General features: G+C 43.5%; 1 protein-coding gene across 1 annotated transcript in view; it reads left to right on the plus strand.

Moving 5' to 3' along the window:
- Positions 1–12,400, plus strand: part of LOC121575290 (ribosomal protein S6 kinase alpha-2-like) — a 57,821-nt gene that overhangs the window by 13,062 nt on the left and 32,359 nt on the right. The window contains exon 6 of the mRNA XM_041888278.2: positions 6,023–6,129. Coding sequence (XP_041744212.1) covers positions 6,023–6,129 — 107 coding nt within the window. The remainder of the gene's footprint in view (positions 1–6,022; positions 6,130–12,400) is intronic.

Consider the following 12,400-nt stretch of genomic DNA (forward strand, 5'->3'; position numbering starts at 1 on the left):
GGTAGAGTGCTGCAGAGATGGTTGTCCTTCTCGAAGGTTCTCCCATCTCCATAGAGGAACTCTGGAGCTCTGTCAGAATGACCATTGGGTTTTTGGTCACCTCCCTGACTAAGGCCCTTCTCACCCGATTGCTCAGTTTGGCCAGGAGGCAAGCTCTAGGAAGAGTCTTGGTGGTTCCAAACTTCTTCCATTTAAGCATAACAGAGGCCACAGTGTTCTTGGGGACATTCAATGCTGCAGAAATGTTTTGGTACCCTTCCCCAGATCTGTGCCTCGAAACAATCCTGTCTCGGAGCTCTACGGACAATTCCTTTGAACTCATGCCTTGGTTTTTGCTCTGACATGCACTGTCAAATGTGGGACCTTATATAGACAGGTTTGTGCCTTTCCAAATCATGTCCAATCAATTTAATTTACCACAGGTGGACTACAATCAAGATGTATCTCAAGGATGATCAATGGAAACAGGATGCACCTGAGCTCAATTTCGAGTCTCATAGTAAAGGGTCTGAGTACTTATGTAAATAACGTATTTCCGTTTTTTATTTTAAATAAATTTACAAAAATGTCTAAACCTGTTTTCACTTTGTCATTATGAGGTATTGTGTGTAGGTTGATGAGGAACATTTTAATCTAATCCATTTTAGAATAAGCCTATAACATAACAAAATGTGGAAAAAGGGAAGGCATCTGAATACTTTCCGAATGCACTGTATATGAATGTTATCCGATTTTAGCAAGTTATTTATTTCATGTACCTTATTTCTAAGGCTACATACAGTTGAAGTCGGAAGTTTACATACACCTTACCCAAATACATTTAAACTCAGTTTTTCACAATTCCTGACATTTAATCCTAGTAAACATTCCCTGTTTTAGGTCAGTTAGGCTCACCACTTTATTTTAAGAATGTGAAATGTCAGATTAATAGTAGAGAGAATGATTTATTTCAGCTTTTATTTATTTCATCACATTCCCAGTGGGTCAGAAGTTTACATACACTCAATTAGTATTTGGTAGCATTGCCTTTAAATTGTTTAACCTGGGTCAAACGTTTCGGGTAGCATTCCACAAGCTTCCCACAATAAGTTGGGTGAATTTTGGCCCATTCCTCCTGACAGAGCTGGTGTAACTGAGTCAGGTTTGTAGGCCTCCCTTGCTCCGCACACGCTTTTTCAGTTCTGCCCACAGATTTTCTATAGGATTGAGGTCAGGGCTTTGTGATGGCCACTCCAATACCTTGACTTTGTTGTCCTTAAGCCATTTTGCCACAACTTTGGAAGTATGCTTGGGGTCATTGTCCATTTGGAAGACCCATTTGCGACCAAGCTTTAACTTCCTGACTGATGTCTTGAGATGTTGCTTCAATATATCCACATAATTTTCCTTCCTCATGATGCCATCTATTTTGTGAAGTGCACCAGTCCCTCCTGCAGAAAAGCACCCCCACAGCATGATGCTGCCACCCCCGTGCTTCACGGTTGGAATGGTGTTCTTCGGCTTGCAAGCATTCCCCTTTTTCCTCCAAACATAACGATGGTCATTATGGCCAAACAGTTCTATTTTTGTTTCATCAGACCAGAGGACATTTCTCCAAAAAGTAAGATCTTTGTCCCCATGTGCAATTGCAAACCGTAGTCTGGCTTTTTTATGGCGGTTTTGGAGCAGTGGCTTCTTCCTTGCTAAGCGACCTTTCAGGTTATGTCGATATAGGACTTGTTTTACTGTGGATATAGATACTTTTGTACCTGTTTCCTCCAGCATCTTCACAAGGTCCTTTGCTGTTGTTCTGGGATTGATTTGCACTTTTCGCACCAAAGTAAGTTGATCTCTAGGAGACAGAACGCGTCTCCTTCCTGAGCGGTATGACGGCTGTGTGGTCCCATGGTGTTTATACTTGTGTACTATTGTTTGTACAGATGAACGTGGTTTCTTCAGGTGTTTGGAAATTGCTCCCAATGATGAACCAGACTTGTGGAGGTCAACAATCTTTTTTCTGAGGTCTTGACTGATTTATTTTGATTTTCCCATAATGTCAAGCAAATAGGCACTGAGTTTGAAGGTGGGCCTTGAAATACATCCACAGGTACACCTCCAATTGACTCAAATGATGTCAATTAGCCTATTAGAAGCTTCTAAACCATGACATCATTTTCTGGATTTTCCCAAGCTGTTTAAATGTACAGTCAACTTAGTGTATGTAAACTTCTGACCCACTGGAATTGTGATACAGCGAATTGTAAGTGAAATAATCTGTCTGTAAACAATTGTTGGAAATATTACTTGTGTCATTCACAAAGTAGATGTCCTAACCGACTTGCCAAAACTATAGTTTGTTAACAAGAAATTTGTGGAGTGGTTGAAAAACAACTCCAACCTAAGTGTATGTAAACTTCCGACTTCAACTGTATATTCATATTCTTAGCCCTTTCCTGGGTAGCTTATCGAAGATAATATGCAGAGAAAAAAGTAACTTGTGAGTGTTAGTTGGTGTGTGTGTGTGATGTTGGGCTGAAGCTACTGACCCTGAAGCTTGGCTCTCTCACTCCTCCCATGCTTTTGGGAGGGAGGGTGGAGAATGATCTTGTTGTAGCGGATGTAAGCAATGTCCCCACGCTCTCTGGCAGCTTTTATATCTGGGATAAGTTATTTCCGGCTCTGGCGCACAGCTTCAGAGAAGTCCTCGTTCAGAAAGATGTTGGTTTCTCTCAAGTTCAAGGCTCAAGCTTGACCACTATCGGCCTGGGTCTATCACCTGGGCTGGTTACAAGTTTTCCAGACCTGTGGGCGTGCTCCATCTCAATCTTCCTATTTTCCATCTGCAGCTTTTCGATGATCATTTTTCTCACTTTCTCCTCAGACTCCGTCCAGGCCTCATGTGGAGACTGGTATGACATCCACAACAATGTTATTCCTCCTGGATTGTCCCTCTAGATAGTAGGGCTGGGAATTGCCAGGGACCTTACAATACAATATTATCATGATACTTAGGTGCCGATACGATATGTATTGCGATTCTCACAATGCTATATGTATTGTGATTCGATACTGTGATTTTATTGTGATTCGATGTTCCAAACATATTGCTCACCATATGTCTGCTGCAGAGGGTTTTGGTGTAGGTACAGCCAACTAGCACAAAAATAATATTGCAATATTGTCAAAACAATACGATATATCGTCAAAAATAATATCCTGATATGTAACTGTATCGATTTGTTTCATCACTACTAGATAGTCTGTTTTCCCAGTCATCTGAAATAATGATACACAGACAGTGATGTCATCTCACGTGAGCTTACAGTTTGTTGTCATCTTGCTGCAAGTCTCTTTCAGGACACCCACCTCTCACTGGGATAACTGCAAACTGTTCTTATGGTCTTGGACTTCTCTGGTCAGATTGCCCATTATTTTGTTAGTTGAGTCCACCAGTATTTGGACAAAGCTCTTGAAGCTATTTTCCCATTGCTGTAACAATTGCTTGTAGACATATTTTTGTTGATTTTAAACGATCACGCACCTGTCATAGTGAAACACTGTCCTCTCCATTACTCCAACCTCTGTAGCTCAGCTGGTAGAGCACGGCGATTGTAACGCCAAGGTAGTGGGTTCGATCCCCGGGACCACCCATACACAAAAATGTATGCACGCATGACTGTAAGTCGCTTTGGATAAAAGCGTCTGCTAAATGGCATATTATTATTTTTATTATTATTAACTTTGGGCGGCATTATGGTAGCAACGTAGGCTAAAACTGGTACTCCACGCAATTCCAGCCATCACAGCTCACAGGGCCGATGTGAATCGCAATACATATCGTAGGCCTCCTGTAGCTCAGTTGGTAGAGCATGGCGCTTGTAACGCCAGGGTTGTGGGTTTGTTTCCCACGGGGGGCCAGTATGAAAAATGTATGCACTCACTAACTGTAAGTCGCTCTGGATAAGAGCGTCTGCTAAATGACTAAAATGTAAAATGTAACAGCAACAAACAGCAGAAATTTTTACCGCCACAAGCGTGGGACTAGGGCTGGGATGATATCAGTATCGCGATACTCGTTAGTATCGTGGCAAGGAAACAAAACACAAAGCGGATTTAACTTTAGGAAAACAGCCCTAATGTTGTAACCAAACATCATTATGTTGTCATCCAGTGTCATGTATTTATTTTCCAAGCTATAGCACACAATATTATACATACAGCAGGTATTTAAAGGACCAAAGAGTTTGTTCTGCTTCGTGTTTTCACTTTTGCCATGGAAAATATTGCGATACTGGTATCGTCACAGCCCTATTAAGCACACACCCCTGGGGGGCCCCCATGTTGAGGGTGAGAGTGGCAGAGGTGTTGTTGCCTTCTCTTACCACCTGGGATCAGCCCGTCAGGAAGTCCATGATCCAGTTGCAGAGGGAGGTGTTCAGCCCCAGGGTCCCGAGCTTGGAGGGCACTATGGTGTTTGAAATCTGAGCTGTAGTCGATGAACAGCATCCTCACATAGGTACTCCTCTTTTCTAGGTGAGAGAGGGCAGAGTGGAGTGCAATTGAGATTGCATTGTCTGTGGATCTGTTGGGGCAGTAGGCAAATTGGAGTGGGTCCAGGGTGTCTGGGATGACGGAGTTTATGTGTGCCATGACCAGCCTTTCAAAACACTTCATTATTACAGATGTGAGTGCTATATGGCAGTAGTCATTGTGGCAGGATGCCTTAGTGTTTTTGGGAACAGGAATGATGGTAGTCAGCTTGAAACGTGGGGATTGCAGACTGGGAGAGGTTGAAAATGTCTGTAAAGAGACCTGCCAGCTGGTCTGTACATGCCCTGAGGACATGCCCTGGAATACCGTCTGGCCCTGCAGCCTTACGAGTGTTGACCCGTTTAAAAACCTTACTCACATCAGCCTAAGAGAGAGAGAGAGAGATCACCCTGTCCTCCGGATCAGTGGGGGGCCTCATGCAGGGCTCTGTGTTATTTCCAAACCTCTCCTTGAGTACCCCCAGCCATTGTTCTTATTTGTTCAATTCCAACTAGCATACCGGCTCTAACTGGTCAACTAATCATCAAGCCCCTGATTAGTTGAATCGGGTGTGCTAGTAGGCCTACTGGAATATATCATATAAAATGAACTTTCTGGGGTACTTGAGGGGAGGTTTTCTCAAATAAATGATTAAGTGGATAGAGACCTTGATTATTATTGCATAATAAATACAACCTGCAGTCTGGATAATAGACCACCAACTTTGTAAATGAGTTCATCCATTTACCCATGCTTCCTAAAACTACTGCCTCCTACAGTATGTGTCATCGTGACTACTACCAATCCTTTTGTAAATGATAACTGGAATCAAATTGGACAAACAATTTGTCTCTCTGGATTTAAATTTGCTCTTCTGGGCGGACAGACAAGTGGGAATTGAGATATGAATTACTTACTGCTGGTCTTGGAAATCACTCATCTGGAGCAGATGCCCTAATGCTGGCAGCAACTTGTTACTTTCACCGCAATTAAATTCTCTACTTGGCACCGCAGAGTTTATTACCCACACATATTCTATTTGGGAGCTAAAGTAATCTTTCTATGGTTAAAATGATATATTTAGTAAACAAAGAGAAAGACAACAATCCATGCTCTACCTGAGGAAACTCAGCAAAGTTTGTATTAAGATGAATGCAACTCGCTCTGGATAAGAGTGTCTGCTAAATTACTAAAATGTAAATGTTGTATAACATCCTTGATGCAAATATTTTGGGTGAGGTTCCAAACAGCTGGCTTTGTGGTCAAGTTAATCAGTTTCAATAGTGTTCAATCTGTGGGTAGAGCTCTTGTTTTGCTCATGCTACCTGACATCGGAATTATGGAAAGCTGTCTGTTTGTTTTTCATGTGTTTAAAACACATCAATGTAGGCTACTCTAGGGTTTTAAAAACATGGCTTTTATTTTCACAATCGTATATCCCGCGTGTACTGTTTGCATCTTGTCAATGACTAATTAACTGTTACTTTTATCTTTCACCTTTCTCCATCTGCAGGTGATGTTTACTGAAGAGGATGTGAAGTTCTATCTGGCTGAGCTGGCCTTGGCCTTAGATCACCTTCACAGTCTGGGCATCATCTACAGAGACCTCAAACCAGAGAAGTAAAGCCTCACTGACTGTACTGTGCCATAGACTACTTCCCTATTCAAAGAGCATCTTGCATACCCATTCTCTGCAGCTATACAGTTTTTACCCATATGAGTACTCCTACTGTACACAATGTTTCTTTATCACAGAGACTGAATGAATATTCTGATCGGGAATGACCAAGTACATAACTGTCTGATTTGATATCGTATACTTCCGATCCAGGAGTTCAAACAAGGTTGCGTTACTGCGCCGTGTTGCTGCCTGTGACAGGTCTATAAAAAAAGCTACAGGTCTCTGGTGCAATCAAGGCTGCATCTGTTCTGCGTCTTTTCCGTGAGCACATCCTCCTGTTTAGACTAAAAGGGCTATCAGAGTGCTTTTACAGTTGATTTAAATGTTTGACAGACTCCAAATGCATCAAAATGTCGGGTCTTACAGTCAAAAACACATTTAGGCCCTTGAGATGCAGGACTTGCAAATTGGCTCTCGGGTATTTGATGAGAGAAAATAAATGAGGAGCTCTCGGCCTGGGAATAATTGACGTGTGAAGGTCTCGCGTGATTCCAGTGGTTCTGCTTTTTTGTTTTGTTTTGAAGGACAAGCTAATCCCAGCTTTACTGTTGATGATTAATGACACCAACCCAGGGGCAACAGTGTGCTGTGCACAGATCTATTCGTTCTAACAAACAAACACTCAATAAATGTGTGGGTGTGCAGTGCCGCGAGGTGTGTAAGATGTGAAGATTTTACACTGCTCAAAAAAATAAAGGGAACACTTAAACAACACAATGTAACTCCAAGTCAATCACACTTCTGTGAAATCAAACTGTCCACTTAGGAAGCAACACTGATTGACAATACATTTCACATGCTGTTGTGCAAATGGAATAGACAACAGGTGGAAATTATAGGCAATTAGCAAGACACCCCCAATAAAGGACTGGTTTTGCAGGTGGTGACCACAGACCACTTACATTTACATTTACATTTAAGTCATTTAGTAGACGCTCTTATCACTTCTCAGTTCCTATGCTTCCTGACTGATGTTTTGGTCACTTTTGAATGCTGGCGGTGCTTTCACTCTAGTGGTAGCATGAGACGGAGTCTACAACCCACACAAGTGGCTCAGGTAGTGCAGCTCATCCAGGATGGCACATCAATGCGAGCTGTGGCAAGAAGGTTTGCTGTGTCTGTCAGCGTAGTGTCCAGAGCATGGAGGCGCTACCAGGAGACAGGCCAGTACATCAGGAGACAAGGAGGAGGCCGTAGGAGGGCAACAACCCTGCAGCAGGACTGCTACCTCCGCCTTTGTGCAAGGAGGAGCAGGAGGAGCACTGCCAGAGCCCTGCAAAATGACCTCCAGCAGGCCACAAATGTGCATGTGTCTGCTCAAACGGTCAGAAACAGACTCCATGAGGGTGGTATGAGGGCCCGACGTCCACAGGTGGGGGTTGTGCTTACAGCCCAACACCGTGCAGGACGTTTGGCATTTGCCAGAGAACACCAAGATTGGCAAATTCGGCCACTGGCGCCCTGTGCTCTTCACAGATTAAAGCAGGTTCACACTGAGCACGTGACAGACGTGACAGAGTCTGGAGACGCCGTGGAGAACGTTCTGCTGCCTGCAACATCCTCCAGCATGACCGGTTTGGCGGTGGGTCAGTCATGGTGTGGGGTGGCATTTCTTTGGGGGCCCACAGCCCTCCATGTGCTCGCCAGAGGTAGCCTGACTGCCATTAGGTACCGAGATGAGATCCTCAGACCCCTTGTGAGACCATATGCTGGTGTGGTTGGCCCTGGGTTCCTCCTAATGCAAGACAATGCTAGACCTCATGTGGCTGGAGTGTGTCAGCAGTTCCTGCAAGAGGAAGGCATTGATGCTATGGACTGGCCCGCCCGTTCCCCAGACCTGAATCCAATTGAGCACATCTGGGACATCATGTCTCGCTCCATCCACCAACGCCACGTTGCACCACAGACTGTCCAGGAGTTGGTGGATGCTTTAGTCCAGGTCTGGGAGGAAACCATCCGCCACCTCATCAGGAGCATGCCCAGGCGTTGTAGGGAGGTCATACAGGCACGTGGAGGCCACACACACTACTGAGCCTAATTTTGACTTGTTTTAAGGACATTACATCAAAGTTGGATCAGCCTGTAGTGTGGTTTTCCACTTTAATTTTGAGGGTGACTCCAAATCCAGACCTCCATGGGTTGATAAATTTGATTTCCATTGATCATTTTTGTGTGATTTTGTTGTCAGCACATTCAACTATGTAAAGAAAAAAGTATTTAATAAGATTACTTCATTCATTCAGATCTAGGATGTGTTATTTTAGTGTTCCCTTTATTTTTTTGAGCAGTGTATATAAAGTATTTATATTATACAGATACAGTTGAAGTCGGAAGTTTACATACACTTAGGTTGGAGTCATTAAAACTTGTTTTTCAACCACTCCATACATTTCTTGTTAACAAACTATAGTTTTGGCAAGTCGGTTAGGACATCTACTTTGTGCATGACACAAGTAGTATTTCCAACAATTGTTTACAGACAGATTATTTCACTTATAATTCACTGTATCACAATTCCAGTGGGTCAGAAGTTTACATGCACTAAGTTGACTGTGCCTTTAAACAGCTTGGAAAATTCCAGAAAATGATGTCATGGCTTTCGAATCTTCTGATAGGCTAATTGACATCATTTGAGTCAATTGGAGGTGTACCTGTGGATGTATTTCAAGTCCTACTTTCAAACTCAGTGCCTCTTTGCTTGACATCATGGGAAAATCAAAAGAAATCAGCCAAGACCTCAGAAAAATAATTGTAGGCCTCCACAAGTCTGGTTCATCCTTGGGAGCAATTTCCAAACGCCTGAAGGTTCATCTGTACAAACAATAGTAAACACCATGGGACCATGCAGCCATCATACCACTCAGGATGGAGACGTGTTCTGTCTCCTAGAGATGAACGTACTTTGGTGCGAAAAGTGCAAATAAATCCCAGAACAACAGCAAAGGACCTTGTGAAGATGCTGGAGGAAACAGGTACAAAATTATCTATATCCACAGTAAAACAAGTCCTATATCGACATAACCTGAAAGGCCGCTCAGCAAGGAAGAAGCCACTGCTCCAAAACCGCCATAAAAAAGCCAGACTACGGTTTGCAACTGCACATGGGGACAAAGATCATACTTTTTGGAGAAATGTCCTCTGGTCTGATGAAACAAAAATAGAACTGTTTGGCCATAATGACCATTGTTATGTTTGGAGGAAAAAGGGGAACACTTGCAAGCCGAAGAACACCATCCCAACCGTGAAGCACGGGGTGGCAGCATCATGCTGTGGGGGTGCTTTTCTCCAGGAGGGACTGGTTCACTTCACAAAATGGATGGCAGCATGAGGAAGGAAAATTATGTGGATATATTGAAGCAACATCTCAAGACATCAGTCAGGAAGTTAAAGCTTGGTCGCAAATGGGTCTTCCAAATGGACAATTTTACATTTTACATTTTAGTCATTTAGCAGACGCTCTTATCCAGAGCGACTTACAGGAGCAATGACCCCAAGCATACAGTGAGGGAAAAAAGTATTTGATCCCCTGCTGATTTTGTACGTTTGCCCACTGACAAAGAAATGATCAGTCTATAATTTTTAATGGTAGGTTTATTTGAACAGTGAGAGACAGAATAACAACAAAAAAATCCAGAAAAACGCATGTCAAAAATGTTATAAATTGATTTGCATTTTAATGAGGGAAATAAGTATTTGACCCCCTCTCAATCAGAAAGATTTCTGGCTCCCAGGTGTCTTTTATACAGATAACGAGCTGAGATTAGGAGCACACTCTTAAAGGGAGTGATCCTAATCTCAGCTTGTTACCTGTATAAAAGACACCTGTCCACAGAAGCAATCAATCAATCAGATTCCAAACTCTCTACCATGGCCAAGACCAAAGAGCTCTCCAAGGATGTCAGGGACAAGATTGTAGACCTACACAAGGCTGGAATGGGCTACAAGACCATCACCAAGCAGCTTGGTGAGAAGGTGACAACAGTTGGTGCGATTATTCGCAAATGGAAGAAACACAAAATAACTGTCAATCTCCCTCGGCCTGGGGCTCCATGCAAGAGCTCACCTCGTGGAGTTGCAATGATCATGAGAACGGTGAGGAATCAGCCCAGAACTACACGGGAGGATCTTGTCAATGATCTCAAGGCAGCTGGGACCATAGTCACCAAGAAAACAATTGGTAACACACTACGCAGTGAAGGACTGAAATCCTGCAGCGCCCGCAAGGTCCCTCTGCTCAAGAAAGCACATATACATGCCCGTCTGAAGTTTGCCAATTAACATCTGAATGATTCAGAGGAGAACTGGGTGAAAGTGTTGTGGTCAGATGAGACCAAAATGCAGCTCCTTGGCATCAACTCAACTCGCCGTGTTTGGAGGAGGAGGAATGCTGCCTATGACCCCGAGAACACCATCCCCACCATCAAACATGGAGGTGGAAACATTATGCTTTGGAGGTGTTTTTCTGCTAAGGGGACAGGACAACTTCACTGCATCAAAGGGACGATGGACGGGGCCATGTATCGTCAAATCTTGGGTGAGAACCTCCTTCCCTCAGGCAGGGCATTGAAAATGGGTTGTGGATGGGTATTCCAGCATGACAATGACCCAAAACACACGGCCAAGGCAACAAAGGAGTGGCTCAAGAAGAAGCACATTAAGGTCCTGGAGTGGCCTAGCCAGTAGAAAATCTGTGGAGGGAGCTGAAGGTTCGAGTTGCCAAACGTCAGCCTCGAAACCTTAATGACTTAGAGAAGATCTGCAAAGAGGAGTGGGACAAAATCCCTCCTGTATGTGTGCAAACCTGGTGGCCAACTACAAGAAACGTCTGACCTCTGTGATTGCCAACAAGGGTTTTGCCACCAAGTACTAAGTCATGTTTTGCAGAGGGGTCAAATACTTATTTCCCTCATTAAAATGCAAATCAATTTATAACATTTTTGACATGGGTTTTTCTGGATTTTTTTGTTGTTATTCTGTCTCTCACTGTTCAGATAAACCTACCATTAAAATTATAGACTGATCATGTCTTTGTCAGTTGGCAAACGTACAAAATCAGCAGGGGATCAAATACTTATTTCCCTCACTGTACTTCCAAAGTTGTGGAAAAATGGCTTAAGGACAACAAAGTCAAGGTATTGGAGTGGCCATCACAAAGCCCTGACCTCAATCCTATAGAAAATGTGTGGGCAGAACTGAAAAAGCATGTGCGAGCAAGGAGGCCTAAAACCTGACTCAGTTACACCAGCTCTGTCAGGAGGAATGGGCCTAAATTCACCCAACTTATTGTGGGAAGCTTGTGGAAGGCTACCCGAAACGTTTGACCCAAGTTAAACAATTTAAAGGCAATGATACCAAATACTAATTGAGTGTATGTAAACTTCTGACCCACTGGGAATGTGATGAAAGAAATAAAAGCTGAAATAAATCATTCTCTCTACTATTATTCTGACATTTCACATTCTTAAAATAAAGTGGTGATCCTAACTGACCTAAGACAGGGAATATTTACTAGGATTAAATGTCAGGAATTGTGAAAAACTGAGTTTAAATGTATTTGGCTAAGGTGTATGTAAACTTCCGACTTCAACTGTATACACAGTTTATTAGGTACACCCATCTAGTACCGGGTCGGACCCCCTTTGCCTCCAGTACAGCCTGAATTCTTCGGGGAGTGGAAACGTTGCTCAGTTGGTATCAAGGGACCTAACGTGTTTCAGGAAAATATTCCCCACACCATTACACCACCGCCACCAGCCTGTACCGTTGACACCATGCAGGATGGGGCCATGGAGTAATGTTGTTACGCCAAATCCTGACTCTGCCATCAGCATGACGCAACAGCAACCGGGATTCATTGGCCCAGGCGATGTTTTTCCACTCCTCAATTGTCCAGTGTTGGTGATCGCGTGCTCACTGGAGCCGTTTCATCTTGTTTTTAGCTGATAGGAGTGGAACCCGGTGTAGTTGTCTGCTGCAATAGCCCATCCGTAACAAGGACCCTGACGAGTTGTGCATTCCGAGATGCCGTTCTGCACACCACTGTTAACGTATTACGCTGTTATTTGCCTGTTTGTGGCCTGCCTGTTAGCTTGCACGATTCTGGCCATTCTCCTTCGACCTCTCATCAACGAGCTGCTTTCACCCACAAGACTGCCGCTGACTGGATATTTTTTGTTTGTCGCACCATTCTCTGTAAACTCTAGACACTGT

Source organism: Coregonus clupeaformis, chromosome 1, assembly GCF_020615455.1.
Source record: "Coregonus clupeaformis isolate EN_2021a chromosome 1, ASM2061545v1, whole genome shotgun sequence".
In the NCBI taxonomy this organism is placed as follows: Eukaryota; Metazoa; Chordata; class Actinopteri; order Salmoniformes; family Salmonidae; genus Coregonus; species Coregonus clupeaformis.